Genomic DNA, 12584 nt, shown 5'->3' with positions numbered 1-12584 from the left:
CAAATAAAAAAATTTTTTATAAAGACTAAATTAAATTTAATTTGTGCCTGGAAATAATACCTTTCTTCTGCTAAGCTGATGGTGTGGAGCTAATGTCGTCATCCTGGTCAGGGTGAGTCAGGTTTGGATGTCATGTTTGCTGCAGTTACCTCTGGTTCACTTTTGCTTCAGAGCCATTAGGTAGTTGGCTTTCTTCTCGCATTCTCTGTGCTTCTCTGATTTTAGGTCTTCCCTAGTTTTAGGTCTTCCTTCATTTTCTGTGCTTTGTGGATTTTTTTTCAGTCTTGCCCCTTCCCTGGGGGTGGACTGCTGTTGTAGGCAGGAGGTTCCTTGGTCCTGAGTGTCGAGGTGAGGCTTTACCAGAGGCACCCCTTCTTCAGATGGTGCAGCGTGGGTTTCTGCTTCTTCCCCGAGATAGAAGAGTTTGTATGTTTTTCCTTTGCCCAACAGCAGAACATTTTACCTGTTATGGGGTATCAGTGTTTGATAGGCTTTCCTCAGAAAGCTTCAAACTTCTGTTTCTTCCAGGACAAGGGTCCTGAGAGCCTTTGCCTTTCCTTGAGGGGCAGCTGCTTCCTTCCCACAGAGCTGTAGCACCAAGAGATGTATTCTCTCTCTCTCTCACACACACACACTTGTTTGTTTATTTGAAAAGCAGAGTTAGACAGACAGACATGGAGAGTGATTTCCTGTCTACTGGGTCACTCCCCAAGTGGCCACAATGTCCAGGGCTGGGCCAGGCTGAAGCCAGGAGCCTGAAGCTTCATCCGGGTCTCTTGTGTGGGTGTCAGGAGCCCAAGTATTTGGACCATTTTCTGATTCTCTACCAGGCATGTTAGCAGAGAGCTGGATCTGAAGTGGAACAGCCAAGACTCGAACCTGTGCTCACATGGGATACTGGTGTCACAGGCCATGGCTCAACTTGTGGCACCACAACATCGGCCCAAGATTATTTCATTTTCACTTATAATTATTTGGTTTTCACTTACTAGAAAGGGAGCGATATTTTGTTTGTTTCTATATCCAGGATAGGAACTAAAATTCCTTTGTAATTAAAGGTACCATTTAAAATTTTCAACTGTTTCACTTAGGAAACATTTCAAAGTTACAGGAAGGTTTCAAGTATAGTCAGAATTACTGTGCAGCTTTCACCTAATTTACCAGTTAACATTTTTGCCAAATAGGCTCCATCAGTGTCTCCCTATCTATTTTTAAGTCATTATTATTATTGAACCCTTTGAGAATGGTATATTCCAACCTCATGACTATTTACTCTGGAATGCTTCAATCTCAGTTTTAAAAACCTGGTACTGTATTATATGAAGATCTTTGTATATCAAAATTATAAACTGATTTTAAAGTCTGCGTCAGTAATTTGTATTCATTAAAATTTCTTTCTGTTGTAGGTATCATTAATGGGATTGGAAATTTTAAGTGCCTTTGTGGATAAATTAACAACACGATTTAAATCTTATGTAGCAATGGGTAAGTTAACTATTTAAAAATCACTGTAGTGTTTAATATAGTGAATGTTTTTTTTCTTTCTTTTTTTTTTTTTTTTTTAAGATTTACTTATTTAAGAAAGTTACAGAATAAGAGAGGTAGACAGAGAGGTCTTCCATCTGCTAGTTCACTCCCCACATAGCTGCAACAACCAGAACTGGGCCAGGCCAAAGCCAGGAACCAGCAGTTTCATCTGGGTCTCACACATGGTTGCAGGGGCCCAAGAACGTGAGCCATCTTCCATTGCATTCCTAGGAGCCTCAGCATGGAGCTGGATCCCAGCGTCACAGGCGGCAGCTGAATGCATTATGCCACAAGACCCTGGATGTTTTTCTTAGTTTTTATCTAACAGAATTAACTTTCTGAAAATTCAAACATTCAATTTTGTACAACCTAGAGATCTGTTACTCAAAATATTTAAACTTATTTTCAAAGGTAATTATAGTTTCTTTGAAGTTAGAAAAAAGAAACACAATGTAATGATAGTAGATTTTTACTTCACATTTTCAAACTTTTTGCTGTATTTTTTACTTTTTTGTAAAATACTACTATTTATAATATAACTTATAGTGCCAATTTTCAGACTATCTGTGAGGAAGGAATAGTTCGATTGCCAGCCTGTTGTACACCAATATTTTATAAAATACTGTAGAAATAAATTACAGTACAATGAAATGAAAAAACCACAGTCCAATTTTTTATTATTAGATTCAACAAATGAAACCATTTTACTTAAATTGATTCAAGATACCTCATAAATACTCTGAATTACTTTATCACAGATAGTTGGTAGAGTGGTCCTGGGCTGCTGGCCATACTTGCAGTAGTATTTATAATGTTTGCTGTACAGTAAAATATGCTAGTATAATGCTCTTCTTTGTACAGTAGTTAGGATTAGAAACTTGACTGTGACTTAGTTTCTAACTAGACATGCCTTTCAGAGTGCTTTATGATTAGATTTGGCCCTATTATTTAGCATCATTATAGAAGTGTAACTTCAGAGGTCTGTGAGTTTCTTTTGTGGATTGAATTAATGTCTCATATTATCAATGTATCATCACACTTATTTTCAAATCTTTGGTCAACTTTCTTCAGGTTTGGTATGCCACCAAATTCTGTGAATTCTTTTCTTTTTCTTTCTTTCTTTCTTTCTTTTTTTTTTTTTTTAAGATTTATTTATTTGAAAGAGTTACACAGAGAGGGAAGGAGAGGCAGAGAGAAAGCTAGGTCTTCCATCCGTTGGTGGCCACAACAGCCAGAGCTGTGCCAATCCGAAGCCAGGAGCCAGGAACTTCTTTTGGGTCTCCCATGTAGGTGCAGGGGCCCAAGGACTTGGGTCATCTTCTACTGCTTTCCCAGCCATAATAGAGAGATGGATGGGAAGTGGAACAGCCGGGACTTGAACCAGCGCCCATATGGGATGCCAGCACTGCAGGCAGTGGCTTTACCAGCTGTGCCACAGCGCTGGCCCCAATTCTTTTATTTTCTAGCTGTCTTTTCAGCAGAAGTATCTAATAGCTTTCTCTTGTCTGTTGTAATATCTTAAAAGATTTTTTACTGTCAGTTTCCTGCTTACAGACCTGTAGTAGATGATAAAAATGTGCTCTGTGAAAATATTTTCCTTGCTTGTATATTTTCTAATAATTTTAAATCAGCATTTAAAATTGGGAAGTTTTGGGGCTGGCCCTGTGGCATAGTGGGTAAAGCCACCACTTGTAACCGTGGCATGCCATATGGGTGCCAGTTCGACACCTGACTGCTCCACCTCTGATCTCCCTCTGCCCCTGCCTCTGCCTCTCTGCAGCTTTGCCTTTCAAATAAATAAATAAATCTTTCTTAAAAAATTGGGAAATTTTAAATTCCAATTCCTACTAATGTGCCTGGGAAAGCAGTGGAAGATGGCCCAAATCCCTTGGGTCCCTGTATCTGCATGGGAGACCTGGAAGAAGCTCCTGGCTCCTGGCTTTGGCCTGGCCCAACTTTGGCTGATAGGGCCTTTGGGGAATGAACCAGTGGATGGAAGATCTCTCTCTCTCTCTCTCTCTTTCTCTTTCTGTTTCCTTCTCTCCCTCGCTCTCTGTATCTCTGTCTTTCAGATAAATAAATAAATCTTTAAAAGTAAAGTAAAATAAGGCCGGTGCCGGGGCTCAACAGGCTAATCCTCCGCCTTGCGGCGCTGGCACACCGGGTTCTAGTCCCGGTCAGGGCGCCAGATTCTGTCCCAGTTGCCCCTCTTCCAGGCCTGCTCTCTGTTATGGCCCGGGAGTGCAGCAGAGGATGGCCCAAGTGCTTGAGCCCTGTACCCCATGGGAGACCAGGAGAAGCACCTGGCTCCTGCCTTCGGATCAGCACGGTGTGCTGGTCGCAGGAAGACCTTTCTCTCTGTCTCTCTTTCTCACTGTCCACTCTGCCTGTCAAATAAATAAATAAAAAGTAAAGTAAAATAAAATTGGGAGGTTTTACATAAAAATTCATATTTCTGGATTGTCTTGAGGAATTGACCTATGGAGCAGCCATTTTAATTTCCATTCCCCTGTTTAAATATTGGCTGAAACTGTGTTGTAGCTTCTCTTTTGACTGGGTCATGAGCTTTCCAGTTCCTGAGTCCCTGTCTCCTCTTGCCTCTTCAAATGACAATGTTGGGCTAACCATGCTTAGGTTTTTTTTTTTTTTTTTTTTTTTTTTTATCTATTTATTTGAATGTTAGAGTTATAGAGAGGCAGAGGCAGAGAGAAGTCTTCTATCTGCTGGTTCACTCCCCAGTGGCCACAATGGCCAGGGCTGTGCTAGGCCAAAGCCAGGAGGCTGGAGCCTCATCATGGGTGCAGAGGCCCAAGGACTTGGGCCATCCTCCACTGCTTTCCTAGGTTCAGTAACAGAGGATGGGAAATGGAGCTGGGACTTGAACGGGCATCCATGTGGGATGCTGGCGCTCAGATGGTAGCTTAACGTGCTGCACCATGGTGTCAGCCCCATGTGTCTCTTCCACTGGCTCAATTTTGACACTTCTGGCTCTGAGTGCTTGTGTTTGTGACCTCTGTCCTGTGTCACCTCGCTGTTATCAGCTGTCACAGATATTTAACTTCAGAGGCATTCTAGATATTATGTGTCTCTAATTTGTCACCATAAGGAAGGTCACATGGGACTTGAAGAACTGAGAACTGCTGTTGAGGCAGTAGGAATAGTGGGCCAGTTAGCTAGTCGTGGACTGCCAGCAGCACTCTCCTGCCACACGAACTTTGCCCGGTTATGCTGTCCTTGATGTTCCAGTTCTCTCAGTCTGTCTCAGACTTTTTCTTCATACTCTTCGGCAAGTAGCTTCCTCCGCTGTAGCTAGGCACACATTTGTTTCTTCTTTGTAAGTGTAGCTTACCCTGTTTATGCCTCTGCTGTGCTATTTCTTCTTTTTGAAATCCTCTCCTTTTCTCCATGAACTTTTTTTTTTTTCAAATGTGTTTGATGGCGCCAGTGCTGTTGCTTAGTAGGTTAAGCCTCTGCCTGAGGCTACAGCACCCCATATGGGTGCCAGTTCTGGTCCCGGCTGCTCCACTTCTGATCCAGCTCCCTGCTGTTGAGCCTGGAAAAGCAGCAGACGTTGGCCCAAGTGCTTGGGTCCCTGCACCCATGTAGGAGACCCTCCTGGCTCCTAGCTTCGGTTTGGCTCAGCTCTTGCCATTGCAGCCATTCGGGGAGTGAATGTCTCTGTCTCTCCCTCTCTTTGTCTGTAACTCTGCCTCTCAAATAAATAGATAAATCTTTTTTAAAAATTATTTGAAAAGCATTACAACAGAGAGGTGGAGAGAGAATGAGATCTTCCATCTGCTTGTTCAGTTCCCAAATGCCCACAGCAGCTGGACTGAGCCAGGTTAAAGCCAGGAGCCACAAACTCTGTTTGAGTCCTCCACATGGATGGCAGGGACCCAGGTATTGAGCCATCACCTGCTGCCTCCCAGGATGCACATTAGCAGGAAGCTGGATCGGAATGCAGGCATCCCAAGCAATGGCCCAACCTGCTGCACCACAGTGCTTGCCCCTGCCCACATGTTCTGTTCTTTTTCCTTCTAAAATGTACTTCGGGGGTAGGTATTTGGCCTAGTGGTTAAGATGCCCACACTCTGCCTCAGACTTGCTGGATTTAGTACTTGGCTCCACTCCTGACTCCGTTTCTTACTAATGTAGATCCTGGGAGGCAGTAATGATAGTTCATGGTTGTATTTCTGCCACCCACATGGGAGACCTGGATTGAATTTGTGTGTATTTGGGGAATGACCTGGTAGAAGGGAACTCTGTGTTTCTCTGTCTCTCAATTAATAAATAAATTTAAAAAAGAATTTTTAACTTCCCTAATGTACTTCAGATTTCAGTGGGAGGTTTTCAGATAACATCATCCTACACTGAATTTTTCTCCCCTCCCTTCCCCTCCCCTCATCTCCTCTCCCTTTCTCTTCTTCCCATTCTCCCTCCTTCCCTCCCTTTCTCTCTTTCTTTCCTTTCCCTCCTTCCCTCCCTCCCTGCTTTCCTTCCTTCCTTCCTTTTTCTCTCTTCCTTTCCTCTCCTCTCCTTTTCTTTCTACCTACCTACTTATGTATCTATCTATTGATCAATCAGAGTTACAGAGAGAGAAGGGGAGACAGAGAGAGAGGTATCTTCCATCTGCTGGTTCCTCCCTAGATGGCTGTAACAGCTGGGGCTGGGCCAGGGCCAGGCCAAGCCAACACCCAGTAGATTTTTCCAGATCTCCCACATGGGTGGCAGTGGCCCAAGTATTTGGGCCATCTTCTGCTTTTCCCAAGCCATTACCAGGGAGCTGGATTGGAGCAACCAGGACAGGAACCAGCTCCCATGTGGGAAGCCAGCTTGCAGGTGGTAGCGTTACCTGCCATGCCTCAACACCAGCCTCTGAATTTTTCTTTACTTCATAATTCTTACACCCCTAATTATTAATATTTTTTTGAGAGGCAGAGATACGCAAGGAGGATGTGAGGATGGGGGGAGACAGAGAATTCCATCTGTGGGTTAGTTCCCCAATGCTTGCGAAGTCCGAGGCCAAACTCAGGCCCGGAGCGGGGAACTTCATCCTGGTCTTCCGCTGGTGGGCGACAGTGATCCAGTTGAGGCATTACCTGCTATGTTTCAGGGTGTGCATTAACAAGATCCTGGGAATTATTGGGAATAGAGCTGGGACTTTACCCTAGGCGCTCTGATATGTGATATGGGTGTCCCAAATGATGTCTCGACTGCTAGGCCAAATGCCTGCCCCTACCTTTAACTACTTAATAAATTGCATCAGTTTGCTTGTGGTAGTGTTTCCAATGTGTGTTTCCAAATTAGATAGCATACTGATCACACATCCTCTTTTGTGTAGCATTTCTCTTATTTTTTAAAAGTTATTTAAAAGGCAGTTAACAGAGAAAGAGGGAGATTTCTTTTCATTTCTTCCTCTTTCTGGTTATCCTTGTGCATTTACCGTTAGTCAATAATTTTTTCATTTTGAACCATAAGTGCTTATCGTTATTAGTGAAACATGGTACAAGAGGTTTTTGTTTGTTTGTTTGTTTGCTTTTTTTTTTTTGGAGAGAGCGTGAGCATGAGTTCCGATCTGCTGATCACTCCCAAGATGCCTGCAGTGGCTCTTGTCTGGGTCTAAAGCCAGAAGCTGGGAACTCACTCGAGGTCTCTCATGTGGGTGGCAGGAACACAACTACTTGAGCCTCACTGCTGCCTTCCAGGGTCTGCATTAATAGGAAGCTGGAGTCAGGTGCTGAGGCCAGGTATCTAACCCAGGTATTCCGATGTACAATGCAGATGCCTTAGCCACTAGGATAACTGCCTGCCTCTGCAGGAAAATTTCATCAGAACGTTAATACCATTTATTGAACACCTACACTAGATCCATTTCCTGGGCCAATCTACTTTACATGTATGAAAGACTATCCTCGTATCATTTCTGATTTGGGTAACAGCTTTGCATGATAGGAAATATATCTCTGTACTCTTTAAAGAAGTATAGAACTGGACTAAGAGTCCATGGTTAGCTTTCTTGTTTTAGCCTTGTCATAGAGTTTAGACAGCCCCTTCAGGATCTTTTTTTGGTAAGCAGAAGGAATTGAATTATGTTTTAAAGATGTTTTGTACATAACTATAGATATATGTATAACTCTAGTGCATGTAACTTGAGTGAGTGAGTGATAATGTTTTGTTTGGCTGTACTTAGACTGTTAACTATCATTGTAAGTTATTCATGTCTTTTGTATTAAAAATGAAGAAAGGTAGGGAAATTGTCATGTTGAGTTTTAGACGCTAATTCAGAAAGTATAGAACTTACTAATGTAATTTTTTTTTTTTAAATTTATTTGACAGATAGAGTTAGACAGTGAGAGAGAGAGACAGAGAGAAAGGTCTTCCTTCCATTGGTTCATCCCCCAAATGGCTGCTACGGCTGGAGCTATGGCGGATCCGAAGCCAGGAGCCAGGTGCTTCCTCCTGGTCTCCCATGTGGGTGCAGGGGCCCAAGCACTTGGGCCATCCTCCACTGCCCTCCCGGGCCACAGCAGAGAGCTGGACTGGAAGAGGAGCAATCAGGACTAGAACCCGGTACCCATGTGGGATGCCGGCACCGCAGGTGGAGGATTAACCAAGTGAGCCACAGCGCCAGCTCCCAACTAAAACAATTCTTAAATATAAAGTCTACATATTGACGTACTGTGGACTGAGCATTCCCTGATCTAAAAATTCAAAATCTAAAAAACTCTGATATCTGAAACTTCGTGAGTATCATGTTGGTATTTCTGATTTTAGTTTTTCAGATTAGGGGTGCTCAGCCAATAAACTCTATTCCAAAATCCTAAAAATTCCCAAATCTGCACCACTTCTGATCCCAAGCCAAGGAGTATTCAATCTTTAATATAAAATATTTTAATTTTCTTTTGTGACACATATATGAGCATACTTCAGAAAGCACATGGAAAATGAAATTAAACAATTTTAAGGGCTGGCCTTGTGGCATGGTGGGCTAAGCCTCCTGTGATGTTAGCATTCCATGTATGTGCCTGTTTGAGTCCTGGCTGCCCCGCTTCCAGTGCAGCTCCCTGCTGATGGGCCTGGGGAAGCAGTGGAAGTTGGCCCAAGTATTTGGACTCCCACACTCTTGTGGGAGACCCAGATGAAGCTCCTGGCTTCAGCTGGCTCAGCTCTGGCTGTTGAGGTCATTTGGAGAGTGAACCAGCAGATGAAAGATTTCTGTCTCCCTCTCTGTCTCAGCCTGTCCCTGTAAATCTGCCTTTCAAAGAAATAAATCTTTAAGAATAATAAAAAAGATTTTAAACAGATAGTTACAACCCAAAATGATACAGCACAAAGAGAACTAGAGTAGTAAGGATTCTAGGACATCAATTTTGCGTCTTAGATCATGCTTTGTATCTTGTGCAATGCTGGGAGAATAAAATATACTAATAGTTTTGGTTCGACCTTCTCCTATGCTTCACTGTCCAAATCCAGTCTAATTTATTAATTTATTCGTTAAACATGTTCTTATATTGTAGACAAATACATCGGCATCAAATTACACATACATTTATTTACACGTACCTGTAAATAAGCTAGAAAAATAGATTTTCTTGATCTCATTTCTTCCACTTTCCCTTGTTGAAACTAGACCAAGTCCTTCATTGCCCCAGAGCAAGCTCTATAGTTGTATGTCAAAAGAGAATTGAAAGAAGTGTGTTTGCTTTTGCACATTTGGGATATTAGTGAGATGGTAAGAGTTGGCACGTTCCTTTTTTTCTTTTAAAGATTTATTTATTTATTTGAGAGGCAGAGTTACAGACACAGGGAGAGACAGAGAGAAAGGTCTTCCATCTGCTGGTTCACTCCGCAGATGGCCACAATGGCCAGAGCTGTGCCAATCTGAAGCTAGGAGCCAGGAGCTTCTTCCAGGTCTCCCATGGGGTGCAGGGGCCCAAGGACTTGTGCCATCTTCTGCTGCCTTCCCAGGCCATAGCTGAGAGCTGAATGGGAAGTGGAGCAGGTGGGACTCAAACAAGTGCCCATGTGGGATGCCAGCCCCGCAGGCAAGGCCTAGCCCACTACACCACAACGCTGGCCCGGCACAATTCTGTGTGGAGTGCTTATTCTGTGCTCTTCACTCTGTGTTGTGCACAGACTTTTCAGTGATCCTGGGAGGTGAGTGTTGCTGCCTACGTTTATGATTGAGGAAATAGACAAAACTGGTTTTATTCAAGGTCACACATCTAGCAAAACTGCCATAGATGGTAGTGATAAGGGACTCTAGGAAAGAATTTTGACTATAGTTTGCCCTGTAAACTGACTTTAGAACCTGTTCCCTCTGACGTCCCTTTCTGTCCTGTTGCTCATCAGTCCCCTCCCCCCGAATATTATTTTGTTGTGGCGCCTTGTTGATTTACAGTTACAGAAACCTTGATCATGAAAACTCCCAGGAATGGCCTCTAACCTGCCTTTCCTGTGCCGAACTTTAGGACAGGTTGGAGAAAAACCCCAGCCTGGGGCACCTAGGGATTTTGTTTTTGTCAGTTATGTCATACATGCAAAATAATGCATATCAAACATGTACAGTTCAAAGAGTAATTACAGAAACCAACACCTGACTATGCTCAAGTCAGGAAACTAGAACTCTCTGACAGTCCTTTAGATGTTCCTCTCTGCTTTTCCCCAGGACACCTTCCTTCTTCCAGCTGTAGTTACCTGTCGTGACTTTTGGCCTCATCATCCTCTCACTTGTCTGTGGAGCTTGACCATCTGTATATTTCTATAAGTAGAATGATGTTTACTTTTGCCTGCTTTTTGAACATCATTGTAAGTGCATATCAATCATCCTGTATGTATTTTTGAAATTTAGCGGCTGGTGCTGTGGCACAGTGGATTAAAATGCCTGCCTGCAGTGCCTGCATCCCATATGGGTGCTGGTTCAAGTCCCGGCTGCTCCACTTCTGATCCAGCTCCCTGTTAATGCACCTGGGAAAGCAGTAGAATATGACCCAAGTGCTTGGGCCCATGACCCATGTGGGAGACTCAGAAGAAGCTCCTGGTTTCACATTGGCCCAGCTCTGGCCTTTGCAGACATTTGGGGCAAGAACCAGTGGATGGAAGACCTCTCTCTCTCTCTCTCACTTACTCACTCACTCACTCTCTCTCTTTGTCTCCACTTCTCTCTGTAACTCTTTCCAATAAATAAAATAAATCTTTCTTTTTAAATAAATTTAGTTTTTTGTTTTTTGTTTTTTGATTGGACTCATGAATAAAGAACGTAAAGTTTTTAATTTCTTTACCTCATGAGTTCACTTACGGAAATGATTGCTGCTTATAATTTTGTACAGCATAATTTGTTATGGAGATGAGATGTAAGTATTTACTCTTCCCCCCACCCCTTTCCCTTTCTTTAGTTATTGAAGCTTTAATAGACAGAATGGGAGATGCCAAAGACAAAGTTCGAGATGAAGCTCAAACACTGATACTGAAGTTGATGGATGAAGTAGCACCACCTATGGTAGGCGTACATTTTAAAATTCAGTATTGCTCATTGGTGATAAACTATCAGTAAAGATAGATGGTAATCACAAAAAGTCTTTAAAACTTTAGGGGCATGGCAGCTGAAATTTTAAACAATGAATTACTGCATATGCCTTAAAGAAGTTGAAATATAAGGTAAAGTGTCAATGTTTGACTTTCTTGGATTTTGCATTTTATTTTTCTTATTTTCTACTCTGTAATGCTATTTTTATAAAAGGTTGATTTATAGGATATTTCTGATTTTCCCTACTTGCAAATTCTAAAATATTTCATGAAAAAAGCTTCTTTTGAAAATTACTGTTAAAATCTGCAACTCTTGCAGAACTAGGTTAAAATTTTTTTTTAAATTTTAACTGGTGTTTTCCAATTGTAATCAGGCATACAATTTATGACAACACCCTGTTTTATGTATACAGTAGAAATAATTTGCCTTATATAGGAATTTTGGAATGGAATAAAAAAAGAAATTGACATGTGGAGAGTAGTTCAAGTGGGAAAAAAAATCAAAATATATAATATGCATAGTGATAGCATGTGACTTGAAAGTGGAGCTTTAAAATGACAATAGTATGTGTGTTTTATAAAATGAAATCCAAAAAGTACTGGATGGTAAAAGTGAACTGTTTTCTCAAGTATTTTGTATCTCAGAAATAAATCCTTATTGATAGTAAGGTGGGTATTTTTTCACACTTATTTATTGATTTACATTTTAAGTTGTTTTTGGTTTTCTATTATTACAAACAATACTATAAAGGACATCCTTGTATGTATGTCATTGGGTGTAAATACAAAGGTACTTCAAAAAGCTTGTGGGAAGTGGAATGAAAAAAATAAGCTTATTTTGGTACAAGAAATTTCAAAGTCCATGCATATAAGGGGTCATTAAAACGATTCATGGACATTTCATATTATGAAGAAAAAGTATTTGTGAATTTCAAAAATTTTTACACTTTTAATTCCATTTTCTTTGAATTTTTGAAGTATCCTTCTGCAAGTATTATATATAATAAACTTCCAGTGATGTTACTGAGTCAAGTTATTCACATTTAATTTTTTTAGGTCAACTTTTTTCAAAAGAAAATTAATAGTAGGTAACTAAAAAATGACTTGCTCAAATATATTTCTGTTTTGGGGACCTGTATTAAAAGGAGAAAAGCCTTAGTTATACAGTGTTGAAAAAACTTGTTCCATTGTCAGTCTGTAATAGTTGCTAGGCAATGCTGGACCATTTAAATGTTTACTGGACTACTGGGCTTATAATGGTAGCATTGTTATTCAAGGTTTCTAATGCATAAAAAAAAAATCCCGGTGTCCTTAGTAATTCTGTGTTTTTAAGGTTTTAGACATACCCATTCTGAGAATAATTGAAATCTGAAGTGAAGAAAAGCAAATAAAATATAAAAATGTGATTAAGATATAAGTAAGAGCAAATGCAGTGTAAATTTGGCTTGGAAATATTTGTAAATACGGGTTGAGAGCATCCCTAATTTGAAAATTCAAAATCCTAAGTGCTCCCAAATCCAAAACTTTTGGAG

General features: G+C 41.2%; 1 protein-coding gene across 6 annotated transcripts in view; it reads left to right on the top strand.

Moving 5' to 3' along the window:
• Nucleotides 1-12584, top strand: part of CLASP2 (cytoplasmic linker associated protein 2) — a 215516-nt gene that overhangs the window by 23981 nt on the left and 178951 nt on the right. For 5 of the 6 annotated variants that reach the window (XM_062215855.1, XM_062215821.1, XM_062215831.1 and 2 more), the window contains exons 2-3: nucleotides 1407-1485; nucleotides 10923-11026. In XM_062215855.1, the coding sequence (XP_062071839.1) occupies nucleotides 1407-1485; nucleotides 10923-11026 (183 nt within the window). The remainder of the gene's footprint in view (nucleotides 1-1406; nucleotides 1486-10922; nucleotides 11027-12584) is intronic. The other variant, XM_062215865.1, reaches the window with a different exon arrangement.

This window comes from Lepus europaeus, chromosome 2, assembly GCF_033115175.1.
Source record: "Lepus europaeus isolate LE1 chromosome 2, mLepTim1.pri, whole genome shotgun sequence".
Classification (NCBI taxonomy): Eukaryota; Metazoa; Chordata; class Mammalia; order Lagomorpha; family Leporidae; genus Lepus; species Lepus europaeus.
This window is presented reverse-complemented; position numbering and strand designations above follow the sequence as displayed.